General features: G+C 34.6%; 1 protein-coding gene across 1 annotated transcript; it reads left to right on the top strand.

The window, feature by feature from the left end:
* The first annotated feature begins 930 nt into the window (after positions 1-930).
* LOC128994522 (zinc finger protein 277-like) lies at positions 931-15,761 on the top strand. Its single transcript, XM_054419133.1, has 8 exons — positions 931-1,256; positions 4,074-4,251; positions 5,035-5,237; positions 5,727-5,883; positions 6,807-7,007; positions 7,716-7,867; positions 11,023-11,112; positions 14,073-15,761. The coding sequence occupies exons 1-8, from the start codon at positions 1,057-1,059 to the stop codon at positions 14,140-14,142; spliced, it is 1,251 nt and encodes a 416-aa protein (XP_054275108.1). The 5' UTR covers positions 931-1,056; the 3' UTR covers positions 14,143-15,761.
* Positions 15,762-16,519: the final 758 nt, after the last annotated feature.

Genomic DNA, 16,519 nt, shown 5'->3' with positions numbered 1-16,519 from the left:
ACATAACATTTAGCCTATGTGATTCCCAGATTGTTCCTTTCCAAGAGCCTGTCAAACTCCTTGGTATAACCCTTGACCCCTGTCTCAATTGGAAAGACCACATAAGCCAAGTCTGTACTAAACTAAGTAGAGTAGTACATCTTTTAAGACGTCTAAGTGACCAATTGCCACAGAGTACCCTTAGAATGTCCTTCTTTGCATTTTTCCAACCTCACATATCCTATGGGTTAATTTTGTGGGGCCACTCACCCAATGTCGAAAAGATCCTGCGACTGCAAAAGAAGGCAGTAAGGATTCTCTGTCATGCTCACTATAAAGAACACAGTAAGCCCTTGTTTAAGAGACAAAGAATTCTGACAGTTGTAAATATGTATATATTCCAATGCCTTGTTAGTATTAAGAACAGCATGAATGACTTACATGTAACCAGTTCAGTGCACAATCATGACACTAGGTTTAGTTCTAAGCTTGTCATTCCTCGGTCCAGGACTGATAAAAGAGCTAGGTCATACCCTGTTTCAGGAATAAAACTGTTCAATCACCTTCCTGGTCATGTGAGAAATCTGGAAAGAAAGAACTTCCAAACCGCAATACTTGATTGGCTGATTAAAAATCCTTTTTTCAAATTCAAAGAGTTTTTTGAAACTGTATTTAGTTAAGTTTTCCTCTGAACAGCCTGTTTGCTGTTTTTGCATAGTGCATGCACATCTTTTGCTTGGTTTGATTTTTAAGTCTTGATATTTATTTTATTTTATGCTTGTACATTGACATAGCCTGTAACAATGTTGTTGTTGATTGGCCAAATAAATTCATTGTATTCATTGTATTCATCCAGGGATTTCTAGTGACAAACTTTCCTTGATCTAGGGACTTCTCACTCATAGCTAGTGGCAACACTGGAGCGAAGAGCCCAGCCATCATCATATGATCATAACCTAAAATTTAATAGAAAAAGTCATAACATAATAATTCGATAAACGATAAGTCCCAACGAACCAAGAAAAGGAACACTATTTTTGGCAACTAGAAACTTGTGATTTTTCTTCTAAATCACCAATGTTTGGACCTCTAAGTTTTCCTTCGCCAAGGAAGGATGTGAAAGATATTTCAACTGAAAACTCATCCTCTGTCAGTACTTGTCTTTTATGCGAGAGAAAATTTAACCTTGTTTTGCAGCAAGATGACTTTCTACAGCACATATTCGATTCTCATAAATTAGTCATTGCTGATGTACCTCTAGTAGCTAACTTAGAAAGGTAGGCATGTTCTAAACAAATAATCAGTATTTTTAAATATTAGCCTTAGGCTATGAGAGAGACCTGTAAAATAATCTTCATGGGCATGATAACTTAACTTAGACCATTGGGACCATTGGGCCTTGGGCCATTGCTGAACTGCTGAGTTTAAATTTATTTAATGATTGACAATAAATGTTAAATAAGTCAATGCTTCGGATGTGTAGAAATCCAGCTTGGAGGAGAGAAAGTTCCTTGGAGGATAGGCCTATGGTAACCAAAACAAAATATTTAGCTTAGTTTCTTGTAGGGCCTATCTTTGTTTGGATTCAGACCTGTTTAGGCCTAACTTAATCATCGATTTTGTTAGTTGTGGACTACTTAGTGTAGCCTAAGCTATCAACGTGAATGTTTTCCTCCTCTTTCCTGTAGAAAATTAGGCCTACCCATACTTTCCATGTAAACACAATCACTTATGTCGAAATAGGCCTAACTATCTAGAGTGAAATACCGGCCTAACTTATCGTCAGTTAGGTTAAGATTTGAGATTAGTTGTAGTGTAGACTGAACTGCAAAAGGGTACCTAAGTTAGTATGGAATTGAAGTGTCATAGGCTAAGTTAATTAAGTTAGGCCTACCCCAAAATTAATCTAAGTTTAACTAATCCATTCTACTTAAGCCAAAAGTACAGTACCAGTGCAAAAAAATATTGGTAAGTTACAGTTCCATTAGGTACCTATCCGATGAATAATGATAAATATATCAATATTTATATGGTTGGATGGGTTCACTTCCATATCTGTTGGCCCAAACAACCAAATGAGTAACTTAATATTGATTATTTGATTGTTTAACTTAATTCGATATATCGTTTGGTTAGTTAGGTTAGGTTAACCTTGCCTAACAAACCAAACGATATATCGAATAATCGATATATCAACTGATATTTTAATTTGGTTGTTTGTGCCAACAGATATGGAAGTGTACCCGGTTGGATAACAATATTGTATTTAATAAAGGCAGAGGATATGCGTCCGGTAACCGGACGTGGATTAGGTGTCCGGCAGTTAGGCTACTGTCATAACCAAACAAACTTGCTGATAGTGAAAAAATCTAATTAAGTTTAAATTCTGTTCATAAAATAAAATTATAAATGCCTCAAATTCTATCAAAAGATGTACAGTTAAGAAGAGTGGGCGGTGCTTTCTTTTTATTCAATATATTAATATAAAAAAAGGCTGCACTTTACTTGACGTCCTACACTCATTCGATTGTTTTTTCGATTCGATATTTTCATTCGATTGTTTCATTCGATATATCGTTTGGTTAGTTAGGTTAGGTTAACCTTACCTAACTAACCAAACGATATATCGAATGAAGCAATCGATTAATCGATAGATATTTTCATTCGAATGAGTGTAGGACGTCAAGTAAAGTGCAGCCTAAAAAAATTGAAACTTGTCAGCCGACAACTACGATGAGTAAATATTGTTCAGTACGTTATCAACAAACAATAAAAGAAAATGTATTGAAATGAAACTGTTCTAAACTAACTTAGCTAACCAAACTTGCTGTAACATTTTAAAATTCCGTTTGATAGCCTATTCCCCATATGCCTTTTCTGTTATCAAACAGAATTTTTTCTTAATCCAATATAGGCTATAGGCAATTATTTTTGCCTAAACAAGATTAGGCTAGTTCCTATGCTCTAATACCTATTCTCTAATAACCTATTCTCTATAACTCAATAACTTGGTTATTGAACCAAGTACCTATTTAACTACTTAAAAATATTTACTATGTCTGTTTGTCTGTCTGTCTGTAATTTAAATGCGTTTGAAGATATTAAAACAGATGGAATATGGAACGTAAAGGAAAACTAAAATGTCGATACGGTATATCGAAAAGAAGTCATCAATAATGAATGTTCCCCTTAACAGGAAAGTACCGGTTAGTTTATAATAGATTAATTTCTTAATCCAATATATAGGCTATTATTTTATCCCAAACAAGATTACCTAGTTCTTAATCCTATTCTCTAATGCGAGCTATAACTCAATAAATCGGTTATTGAACCAAGTATAACTTAGACTTATTTGCTATGTCTGTTTGTCTCTTTGTCTGTTATTAAAATGCGTTTGAAGATAAACTTATTAAGACGGATGGAATATGATCGTAAAGGAAAACAAAAATATTGATAGGCCTATATCGAAGAAAAAAATCATTAATAATAATGAATGTTCCCCTTAACAGGAAAGTACCGAAATGGCATTCTAAGCAAAATCTTTGGCAAAAAGTTAGTGACACCGATGATGGAATTCGATCTAAGTACCTCTTGAAGATCAGCCGAGTACTCTATCCACTACACCACGAACACTGACCGCATTCCACCGTATTGTTGTGTTAATGGTGTTCTGGGCCCCCACAACCCGGTGACGTCACTGCCGGACACCTAATCAACGTTCGGTTACTGGACGCGTATCCTTTGCGTTTTATAAAATACCAAATGACATCAATAACCTAAATTCTTTTACTCATTAAAGGAGGTTTGACTAAGTTGGCACAATTTCTGTCCACAGTAAAAAATGTTACATAAGAAACCAGGTTTAGATAATTGGAAACTTGATATCGCAAATATGTTAACCAAGCCTTAAATAAGTGACACAATTTTTTTATACTGAGAGTAAATTGATGGTATATTGTGGTTCTTTGCATACATAACTTAGGCCTAAGGCTTTTTTAATGGGGCTCTCATTCCTCAATATTCATATGAGAGACATTTTTTTATACACTGTTAGATTGTTGAATACATTACTTATGCTTGACACTTGGTTCTAGATATGTTAGCTATTGGAGAATGAGAATGAAAGACAACCCATTAAAAGAATTTTGCTCTACAGTCTTTGTTGATGTTGAGAAAGAAGGTAAAATTTTCCCCAATGAAAAATATTTCCTCTTATCAGATGTCTTACCAGAGGACAGACAACTAAGGGAAGGTCTTCAACAACAAAGATTGGTGAGTACTTGCGTACCGTAGGTGCTTTTTCAAAATGATTGCTTTTGTGTTAGGTTTTATTGTAAAGTCAGAATTGAATAAAAAGACCATTTGGATGGAGTAGAATGTTGTAAACCCTTAAATCAGGGTTAACATCTGTCCCTATTATATTGGAAAAGGCCCGACTATGGTCCCTTTTGCCTGTGTTTATGTTTGTGTTAATCCTGGGGGAAAGGAACCCGTCCTGATTTTTTCCTAAAAACCAAAGGTGGTAGCCCTGTCTTAGATGTCTTTATATGCATTCAGAGGCCCAAGGTATTATTACAATGATAGGTGTTTAATCCACTAAATGAAGAGAATTTGTTTTGGGTTAATTCACTGTCTTATAATCAATTGAACGTTGCAGTTAATAATCATGATGGTTCATGATGTTATCTTTGCCTCCGGAGTATCAATTAAATATTAAAATGGCGTAAATACCTATCTCTCCTCGCTTCTCAAACCGGTTATAGAATTGCGCCCAAGCAACTAGTTTAGCCTCTGATTTTGAGCCATCATTAGGTTTGTATGGATATCCTCTTAGTCCTGCTGAAGACCATCAATTCATTTTAAGGTTTTGTGTTTTTAATCTGACGGCCTTGTTGAATGGGAGTTTGTGATGCTCATGGCTGATTTGATGGAGATTTGTACTACTTAGTGTCAATGACTACTTAAGTGACAGGCCAGTTGTATTTATTTGAGTTGGTTTCTATAATTGTATTTAGTGCTATCTTAACACACATTATACAATTTTTATCTTTGCAGGAATGGGCGTTAGAGCAACAAAAGGTGGAAAGGGAAGACAACAATTTCTCGAGGGGCTGTCTTTTTTGCACCAGCCACATATGTGGTACAAGGGCTCTTTATTTAGACCACCTGGCTTCTCAACATAACCTCCAACTTGGCCATCCACATAACCTGGTGTTTATAGACGAGCTTATAAACAAACTGCATGAGAAAATTGAAAGGTATGTTTGTCAAACCTTGGTATTTGTTACATTTGCACTTTACTCATTGAGCCTCAAATGCTGATATCAGCCATTAATGGAGAATAACTTAGCGGAAATGGCTGAAAACTATACGTTGTGCTGAAACCTGGGAGTCATGTTTACTACGTTTGGGGTTTTTGCTAACAAGTGTTGTTGGAAAGGTCTGATTAATGGCCTAGCTGTCTAAAGTAATATAATGTCTCTTCAATAAGACTTTCACCCTAGCTGTCATTTGTTGTCACTGTGACAAGTCATTTAAGCTCTGTTTTGAAGGAATTTGGATTGTTTGCTTTCATTCCCCTTGTACTACCTCCGATGATTAGGTTTAAACAGCATATAAATAGGCCAATATAACTTAGGTGTAAATAGTCATAAACTTATCAATAAAATCCCCATGGAATTTTATCATGTTTGTAACATTGTTTTTGGAATGGACTGTTTGAATATCTTAATCTTCTCTTTTTTTAGGCTTCAGTGTTTCTATTGTGAAAAAGTTTTTAAGGATAGGAACGTCTTAAAAGAACACATGAGAAAGAAGAGCTGGCACAAACGTATCAATCCTGAAAACAAAGAATATGACAGGTTTTACATAGTGAATTATTTAGAAGCTGGGAAAACATGGAAGGTAATAAATTATCTTACTGATTTTGCTGTAGGCCTAGTTTATAAGTTAGTGAGGTAGGAGGCTTGGGTTGTATTAGAAACAATACGAAGGTGTACACTATTATAATTCATAATATACACATTTTGATCAACTATTTCTTTCTGAAATCCAAAGAATTTTCCCTGTTATAACATATAACCCATCCATACTAAACACAGTTCTTTAAAAATGCAGAAATAAAATTTTTGTAGTTTAGGCTACTCAACAATTGCATTTAAAGATAGTGTTAACGATACTAGTAGGAAATTCAAGGTACGAGCCTTGGCGAGTGCCTTATGGATACTTTATTTGAAAATCCGATCAGGTGATCAGAAATTCTCTTACTTTGCAGGTTTGCTGCATGGAGGGTAATATTGTAAATTTTTGTCGCATAAAAGAGTGTTTGCAGTTGGGAAGTCTTTGAATTTGTAGAATCTCCTCCAGTGTTAGCAATGCTACTGATATTTTTGATTAGGTCTACTGTGAGGTCCAAACAGTTAAGAAATAAGTTGCTACCATAGATAAAACACATACTTAAGAACTATTTCTCATCCTTATGGAACAGCCGAAGATACATTTTATTGTTAGTTCTGTATAATGTACTGTGGAGGTCGTGTTTTGTTTACAATTTGATCCTTACTATTTCAGTAATTTAAGACCTCGATTAACCAAGTAATACAATCTAATCATAAACAATAACTCGTCCCTTAGTCATATAACCAAACAGCAAAGCCCAAATCAAGAAATTAACCCTAAAATGGTTGAAACAAAATTTTGTCGACACTAGCGCGCAGTGTCATTGTACATGATTACGAAAAACAAGCTTCAAGATTTACAATGGGATGGAAAGTCTACTTGTGGTGTTGGTTAGTCTATGTTGCAACTTGCAATGTTTTTTTTTTCAGGAACATCAGGGAGTTGAGGCTCGTGATTTGTCGAGCAATGAGGACGCAGAGTGGTCGGACTGGACAGAAGACACAGGAGACGCCATTGTGTGTCTGTTATGTCATCACTCTGACAACAGTTGGGACGATGTCAACACCCACATGCTCTCACATGGCTTCCACTACGAACAACTCACTAATGGGCTCGACTTCTATCAACAGGTGTTGTGAAACGTTCATGGTTCTTAACTAAAAAGAACGACCAGCTGGTAAATTTTAAACTGTTTGTGGCTTCGATATAGAATAAGAAAATGGAATACGGTTAGTAAGTTTTTTTGCTTAATCATGTGGATTTGATTTGATTTGAAGTTAATTATAAGTCCGGTTAATCCAAATTAGTTGGCAGAGTCCACATCTGGATCCGGGTTGCCAAATTTCCGGAGAAGTTACTACAGAATAAATCTTGACATCGTGTTGATGATTGCAAATGGTACCTGCAATACAGGGTTATTAAAAAATAATGGTACAAAACTAAAATGCTGGTACGTCTTTATCCATAGAAAGATTGAGTTTATAAGTTTGTTTTGAAAAGGTTATGTTTTTTCTCAGTTGCTTAGTTGAGTACTATAAAGCCTGTCAACAAAATGGCTACTACAAAACAAGACAGACATTTTTAGTGTTTTAGAGTTTGCTCATACTAATGCTGTTGTTAGTGTTCAGCGGAACTTTAGGACCAAATTTAGGAAGGAGGCTACTCATCTATATACACTGTATAGTCATATAGATATGTATAGTCAATATAGATGGAATGTGCATCTAATTAGCAATAGTTGTAAGTTGTAATGTTTACTTCAGTATCCAAAGCAGTGCCGGTAAGTCTATGATGAGGTTCCTCTTCTGTAAATTTTATTCATAGAATTGTGGTTTCAGGTGAAGTTAGTGAACTATATCCGTCGACAGGTGCACAGACTAGCTTGTATCATATGTGATGAGAAGTTTGAGTCATCCGAGTCACTGTTGAGTCACATGACTCAGGCTGGCCATCTTACTTTGCCTCATTGTCTGCTATGGGATCAGCCTGAGTGAGTTGCAGATAGTAGTATTTCATGTTATGTTATGTAACTATTATTTTTACGGATAAATCAATTGTACTATACCACCAATTGAATTGGGGACACCTCCTACGTGCTTTTTACCCAAATATGAGTGAAAGATGTGTAGAATGACATGAGATGCCTTGTGTACAGTAGACCCCCTCTTGACCGACAGTGTCACATTAACTGATTATTGGATTATCCACCCTTGATCGTAAAATATTACAGTTTGTTTTAACCGATCTTGCTTTTACAGCAGTTTGGTTTAACTGCCGCTTTCTAGGAATCTCTGCATTTCCCGCTTACCTCCACAGGAAGAGTCAATAAGAGTTAATAAGATGTGCATATTGTAAAGTGTGTTACAATTTTGATCACTGATTATCTTATCACTAGACACAAACAGCGAAACTTGTAGGAAGGGGTTAACGACTCCAAGGTCAAGATTGTTTTTGTGACTCGAACCTCCAGTGAAAGGCTGCATTACACTGATAGATCGCGGAAGTGTTTACCACAAAAGATGCACCAATATGATTTTAAAACTATTTAAAGGCTCTTTTAAAAGAAGAGAAACCGGTTAATGTTATAATAACACCGATGACTTACGGTTTGAGAAATATTTTATTCATTGAATGATCAACCATATTTTGTATCTAACGTAATAATACCAATAGTCATTATTGTTTTTACACTTATTACTCAACTCATTAAACAATGCTAAATGCTCAAAATTTGTACTTATAATTTCACTCTATTTATCGAAATAATATGAATTAGCCTAGGCCTTGAAAGTAACTGTTGATTTCAACGGGTTTCACCTAGTAAATTAATATTACAGTACCAAAGTTATTAAAATAAGAATTTTTATTGACTCTTGCCTACAACTATAATTTATTCCACTGAAAGTATTTGACTTAACCGTGTTTTGTGTTAATTTGTGACTTTTCTACATATATTCAAAAGGAGATAGGTGTAGTTTATTTTATAAATAATGCAAGTACCACTTCAAAATAATGATTATATAATTCCAAATGAATAGCTCTTCATTATGTTGTTTTTAGAGATTGCCCTTTTTAACCAACCTTTTGAGTTATCCGGTCCCATTATGGTCGGTTAAGAGGGGGTCTACTGTAGTTATTTTTTACTGACTATGATCAGCTGTTTCATTAGCTCTAGGGCCATTTCAAGGGGCATTTCAATTACAAGGCAAAAATGTAGTTCAGATTCCACTATAAGCTGTAGATCCCTTAGTTGCCATTTGTTGTATGGGCTATTAATTAACAGTCCTGTCTAAGGAACATGTCGGCCTTAGTCAATTACAAGACTTCAAGATTGTGCCACTCATCTCCATTCATACTTGGCTTAAAATACCTACCTTCGTATGATCAACATTTCAGTGAGAATTATTAAAGTATTTACTAAAAGCCCAATGATCAAGGACAGCTTAGTCCAGTTTCGAACCATCAAAAAAAGTCTTGACTTTTATCAGGATCGAACTAGCAACTTTAATTGTTAGGTGAGCACTAACCCAATTAGCTGCCCAGCTATTAAATTGGGTTGATATACAATGTACACTCTCTTTTTCAATACGCTTTCTTAGGACTTAATACGGTCTGTGTAGCACATATTATTTATGCTGAGTGGTTATGATTCCATAGACACATCAGAAACAAGTAACAACCTTTTAGCGAATTTCCCTATAGGGAAGTAGCTATTACCGTAGGTCTCAATGGTAAGACTTAGGCCCGGGACCGATTTACTTTTTCATTTTAATGTCCCCAGAGGCCAAAAACACCATTCGTTCAAATTTTTATATATGTATATATATATATATATATATAGATTTATATATATATATATGTGTCCGTGAACACGATAACTTGAGTAATTTTTATCCGATTTTGATGAATTTTTATCGCGATCCAGCATGATCGGACCATAGGAACAGGGTTTTATGGGGTAAAAATTGGGTTTTCTCACTTTTTACCCTCAAAACACAAAATTTCCCAATTTTTCTCTAAACCTTCTTAAAGAGCTTAAAAAAACAAACAATTCAGTATATCAAAGTGTTTTTGTACAATTATTGGTTACGGAGAAAACTAAAAAAATTGTAAATTTAAAATTCCCATGTTATTCTTATGGAGAATATTGTAAAATGTTGTAGTTTGCTTGTTTATGGATATATTTTGATCAAACTTGGCAAATTTATTTATTTTATAGTAAGCTATCAATATTTTACTAAAAACACACTACTTTATTAGTTTCCTTGTAGCAGTAAACCTAGGTATTCGTTAAACCTAATGTTATTTAAATAGATCAATTGAAAATCAATTTGGCCAAATGGAAATTCGCTTAGACGGCAGGTTTGCTGCGGTGGGGGTATTTATATAGTGATGTCAGATATTATTGCTTAATAGCATTGTAATGTGCTAATTTTGAACACATTGCTTGATTTTGAAGGGTATTACACAACAGGGTGTGCAGCATACCTGAAAACCAGGATAGTAGCATTCATAAATTTTGATAACTAGGAAATATTTGTGAATTGTATAATATGAGTTTTATAGTTGAAAATCACAATCACGGGGAGCTATATCGAAACCAGGGACCTTGCCGCAAGCGCAAGAATTTATCATAGCTGTTGTCACAATGATAGGAAATCATTAAGAATTTTGTTCCGATCGGAAGTTATGATCAGGAATGTGGCTGTGATCGCTAGAAATGATCACAAAATCTGTCTAAATGTTTTCAATATACTATCAGGTACAAACGAGTAGGATTTGCTTATTTTGAGTGGCACCTGGAACTGTCCTTGAATTTGATTTTGATGTGTTGCTAGTAGGTGATAAAAGTAACCTTTGAACATCCACTGGGAATAACCCAAGGGAGTTTGTAGGTCATATGTTAAATGTTCATGATCAATTTTTGTGTACGATGTTAGCTAAGTTCGATCAGCATTTTTTGCATTCATTCTGAATAAACAGATATGCATATCTTCTCTTTTGTAGGATTATAGAATTCATTATCTTTTATGCTATTGTAATTCTGTATAAGGGACAAAATTAAACACATAAGATATGAGCTCTTAGCGCTCAAAACATCCTTAGTAATTTTTTTTAACGTTGCCAATAATCTTATGTTTTCAGATACTATTTCCCGACATATGAAAATGATCTCTTCCTTTGTCAAATTGAAGATTCTAAAGATGCTGAAGAAGAGGAGTTGAAAGAAAAGCTGTAGGTATTCTACTTATAGCTATGAAATGTTAATGCTTAAGTCAGGTTCTCCATCGCTTAAAGTATCAGTTAAGATTGTGTGATAAAAAATGAATGATTTTACTGAGATTGCAGGAGACATTTAAAATTTCACCGCACTGCAGGGGACACTCGTTATTTTAACAAATCAAATCAAATCAAAATCTTCTTTATTCATTATGTACACATAGAGTACAGAATGGCGTCAACAAGTACTATTATAAACTAGAAAGTACAAGTATATATAATACAATAATAAATTAAAATTATAATCACTGTAAGAAATTAAATTAACTGTTACAGACGACATATGCTTAAAAAAATTCATTAAAACTGTACAAAGGTTTAACAATAATAAATGACTTCAATTTCTTTTTGAAGGATCCAAAATCAGTTATACATTTTATGTTTTCTGGTAATGAATTATAAAATTTGATGCCTGAATATGTTGGCTTCTTCTCATAAAATGTTAGCTTATGTCTATTAAAACAAAAATTATTTTTATTTCTAGTTTCATATCTGTGGTTAAAACCTAGCATACAATGACTATTTTGATTTTTTTTAATCCACAGAATCAGATCATAGATTAATTGGTTGTAAACTGTCATTATTCCTAAATTTGAAAAATGTTCTCTGGCTGACTCAAACCACTTAAGTTTCATTATTATTCTTATTGCTTTTTTTTGTAATATAAGTATCATGTTTAAATTTTCATTAGAGGTGTTACCATAAACCGACAAACCAAAAGAGACATGAGAGTGCACAAAAGCAAAATAAACTGCTTTAAGGGTTTTAATATCACAAAATGGTGATAATTTTCTAAGGATGAAAATACCTGTTGACATTTTTTTACAAACTTGAGATACATGAGTGTTCCAGCTAAGAAGTCTATCAACACTTAAACCAAGGAATTTTGTTTCCTTAACTTCACCAATAAAGGAATCATTAAGACAAACATTCTTTACCACAGACCCACTTTTCCTATTTGAAGCGGAAAAATTAATATATTTAGTTTTTTGTTTATTTAATAAAAGGTTTAAATCAGCTAAATGTTGTTGGATTGCATTAAGTTTTATAAAAGAAGATATTTCTATATCATTTGCATGGTATCCGGATAGTTTTATATTTACATCATCTGCATATAAAGTGATTTTACTTTGATCACTGAAATTAGCTAAGCTATTGATTTAACATAAAAAGAATAAAGGTCCCAATATAGATCCTTGTGGTACACCATATTTCAACGGACTGTTACTGGAACGGCAAGATATAAGTTGATTATATTTGTTTACGTATTTCAGTTCAACAAAAGTAGTTCGATTACATAAATAAGATTTGATCCAATCATAAGCTTTATTTTTTATTCCAAAATTTGAAAGAATACTTAATAATTTGGTATGACAAACACTATCAAATGCCTTGCTGAGGTCGATGAAAATTCCTACGGCCTTTATCTATAGAATCAATGACTGATTCTATGAAATCTGTGCTTGCACTTATGACTGACTTGTTTTGTCTAAAGCCATGTTGCTCATTGGAAATAATCTCGTGAGACTCCAAGTATTTTGTCAATTGCTGTGCAACGACTCTCTCATACAATTTGGAAAAGGATGACAGTAAAGATAGTGGCCTGTAGTTAGAAGCAATTTGTGCATCACCTGATTTAAAAAGTGGGGTGATTTTTGGGACTTTTAGTTTAATAGGAAAAATGCCAGAAATGAAAGACGAGTTAATTACATGTGTTAATGGTTTCTTTAGAAAAACAGAGGCAAGTTTTATGATAGGCATAGGTATGTCGTCATATCCAGCAGAATATTTATTGTCAAATGATCTTAGTACACTCTCAAAGTCCTCTTCAGTAATAGCTTCAAAAATACCAAGTTTGCTGTTAACTTTTTTGGTTTGTTGTAAGCCATTTGCAGATGACAATAGATTTGCATTAGGTACTATTTGAGATTCCACCAAGGTGGTATAATATTCATTAAATATAGAGGCAACATATTCAGGTTTATCAAATAACAATCCGTCATGTCTTAACTTGATATTATCATACTTTGTTTTCTCTTTCATTTTAGTTTCATTGCCAATAATATTCCAAGTTGCTTTACAGATATTGCTTGAATTGCAAATAAGATTACTATAAAAATCTTTCTTAGTCTTAATAACCTGATCAGTGAAATCTTTTGTTCTTTCCTTTATTAAACTTTTTAATTTAACATCAGATTTATCTTGTCTAAGTTGATTGGTCAAACTAATCAGTTCCTCTTTAGCCTTAAACAGATCAGATGTAAACCATTTATTAGTCTTATTATATACTCTACATTTTGTTTTGGGAAAACAACTATCAAAATAATAAAATAAAATGTCAAAAAAAGTGTTAAATTTGGATTCAACTGTAGCATTATACACATTATCCCAACTTTCTGTTGATAGCATACTAAGGAATTTTTGTTTATCATTGTATTTTCTTTTGAAATGTGTTATATAACTATTTTTTGTTACATCAGCCCCTGGCCAATAAACTTCAAGAACTTGTGCATCGTGATCAGAGAGAGCGGTTATCAGCCCATACACCTTTAATTTATTCTGAGGGATGTTAGTAATTATGTTGTCAATTGCAGTTGCAGTAGTGTCACATATCCTAGTGGGAAAATCAACCATGTATCTAAAACCATGGTTTCTTAATAAATTAGTAAATTCCCTAGTTACATTGTTGTTGTCTAAAATGTTTATGTTAAAATCTGACAAACATGACCAAAGGAGCTGTTCACAATCTCTCCTATACAGAAGGTGTTCACAATTTCATTACCACCACAGATGTTCATCATTTCTGTGCGACCGCAAGAGTTTTACAATTTAGATGTTTCATGGTTTAGCTTTAATTGATTTTTTCCTATCAACAGTCATTAAAAAATTAATAACGCATGTTTTTCTCTTTTCAGAGTCTCAAAACATCTGACAGAAAACAAGGAATTAATAGAACAGTTTCAGAAATTGCTTTGTGATTTATGATTGAAATCAACATGTTTCTCCAATATTTTGTGTATTCCTCTTTGATGGAAAAGGGTATGAAAAGATTACCAGCAATTTGTTCAGAGAGAAGTTGTAAGCGTAACATAATCTGTTCAAATGCTTGTTGTGCTTAGCCTAAATTAAAAACACATTCTGCTTGAAAAAGAATCAGTAAAACATCTTCAATAAGTTTCAATGATGCAAATATATCAATTTATATATTTATATATCATATTCCTATGATAATAATTCTTGCCTTCATCAGTTAAATTAATCCTTCAATATTTTATGTGTGCATTTTTTTCTGTGTCATTGGCAACCTTTTTTTAAGGCAGATGTATTTATTTTTATTAATACATTTTTTTCTCGGTATTTAAAAACTGAAGGAGTCATTTTGTAATTAAAAGACAGAGTATTTACTTTGAAATTGTTATCATCAAACTTTCTTTAAGGGAAAAAGGGGCCACTCCAACACATTGTACAGTACACTTATATCACACGGAAATAGTTTGTGTTTTCATGGTTCCGTAATCAATCATTTGCAGAGAGAGATTTAAGTTAACACAGAATTTTGGACGAATGAATCTCGAATATTTGACACCATTGTATTGGCAAAAGATCGTAAGAAAAACTTATTAATGTAAAAAAAATGTGTCCAAGGAGATGATTGTGTACAGATTTTTGGTGTATGCAGGGCCGTCCGAAGGGGGGGGCAACCGGGGCAAGTTGCCTCGGGCGCCGCGGCTGAGGGGGCGCCTTGGCTAAGGGGGCGCCGCGCAGCGGCCATAGGTATCAACGCACAGGTCCCGAAATTTCAGGGAATTTTCGGGAAAAAATATTCCCGATTTTCGGGACGGGATTTGATCCGATCATCGTCAATTTTGACGCTTCGCGAGTGAAAATGACGCTGCTATCGCGAGAGATGTTCACGGTAATTCCACAAACGCAGGAGCCAAAGTCATTACAACGATCGCACCGTGACCGCAAGTCATTTGGACGATCGCGCTGTGACCGCGGAGTCATACCAACGATTGCATTGTGACCGCGGAGTCAAACAGACATTCGCGCCGTAACCGCGAGTCATACCGCCGATTTCGCCATGACCGCGAGTCATACCGACGATCACGCTGTGACCGCGAGTCATACCGATGATAACGCTGTGACGGCGAGACATTTCGACCGCGAGTCACAAGTTTCTATACCTGTAAATTTTTACCCTTTTTTGCTTTTGATAGATCAGTGCCACAAATTGTAAAATTGATTTCGTTTGTCTTTTTTGGTACCTAACTGCAATACTCAAGACTTTTTATGCACATGAAAAAATCCCGTCCCGTCCCGAATTAAAAGTTCAATCCCGTGCACCCCTAATTAACATAGTATAAAAACATGCGAATGCGACTACTACTGGGGGGGGGGGGGGGGGGGCGCCACGACCACATTTACTCCGGGCGCCGCAAACCTTAGGGACGGCCCTGGGTGTATGATTAAATACAAATTTTTGAACTACCTATATTGTGATCATTAGTTCCATATGATATTTTTTTAGATCTGGAGTACCATTATGCTTGGAGGCCAAGTGGCTTGTTAATTACTGAATCAAATATATTTATTGTTATTGAGTCGTTTTCTTTCCCTCTCTATATCCCAAATTTTGCATAAAGTTGATTATATTCCATTATTATAAATGGTTATTATAAGTAATATATCTCTAAGGAAATTAACCATTACTAATTAAAGAATTTTCCCTAATTAGAGAATATAAGGCATAAGCTATTACCATGGGTCTCATAGTAAGACCTGTACCCACAGAGCATAGAATAAATATAGAGGCAGCACTTGCCGTCTGGGGTGAAGCAGGCTTCTCGCACCAAGATGGCGGCCGGCCCGGTCTGAATTTACATTTAAACCATTATATTGTTACCATGGAAACCACCAATCAATATTTACTTTTAAAACTCTCACCTCAGAACTTTGAAAGCCCGCGGGGCAGAGTCCTAGGAAAATTTTGAAGGGGGGATAGTTCTATATGTATCCTTGGAGCGGTAGCTTCATCTAATTCATAAAGTAGCATAGAATAACACAGTGGTAATGACGCCGTGTTTTCCAAGTACCGAAGCCCAAGTACTCTCTTACCAAGATGGCGGAAATCGGCTTCACTACTGGTATAGCTGGAGGTATAGGAGTGGCGACTCTATATTTATTCTAATTGAGTTAGGGTATATTTGGATACATGATGAATATATTTTTATATTTGGTCTGTGCCTGTACCCAGGACCAATGTCCCCAGAGGCTAAAAACACCATCCGTTGAAATTCATATACATTCATACTGTACATACTATTTATATGTGTATATATCAGAACACAAACTGTAATGA

This window comes from Macrosteles quadrilineatus, unplaced genomic scaffold, assembly GCF_028750875.1.
Source record: "Macrosteles quadrilineatus isolate MER2022 unplaced genomic scaffold, UCM_ALF_1.0 Scaffold_5__1_contigs__length_97177068, whole genome shotgun sequence".
Lineage (NCBI taxonomy): Eukaryota > Metazoa > Arthropoda > Insecta > Hemiptera > Cicadellidae > Macrosteles > Macrosteles quadrilineatus.
Note: the sequence above shows the minus strand (reverse complement) of the source record. Positions and strands in the feature narration are given on the sequence as shown.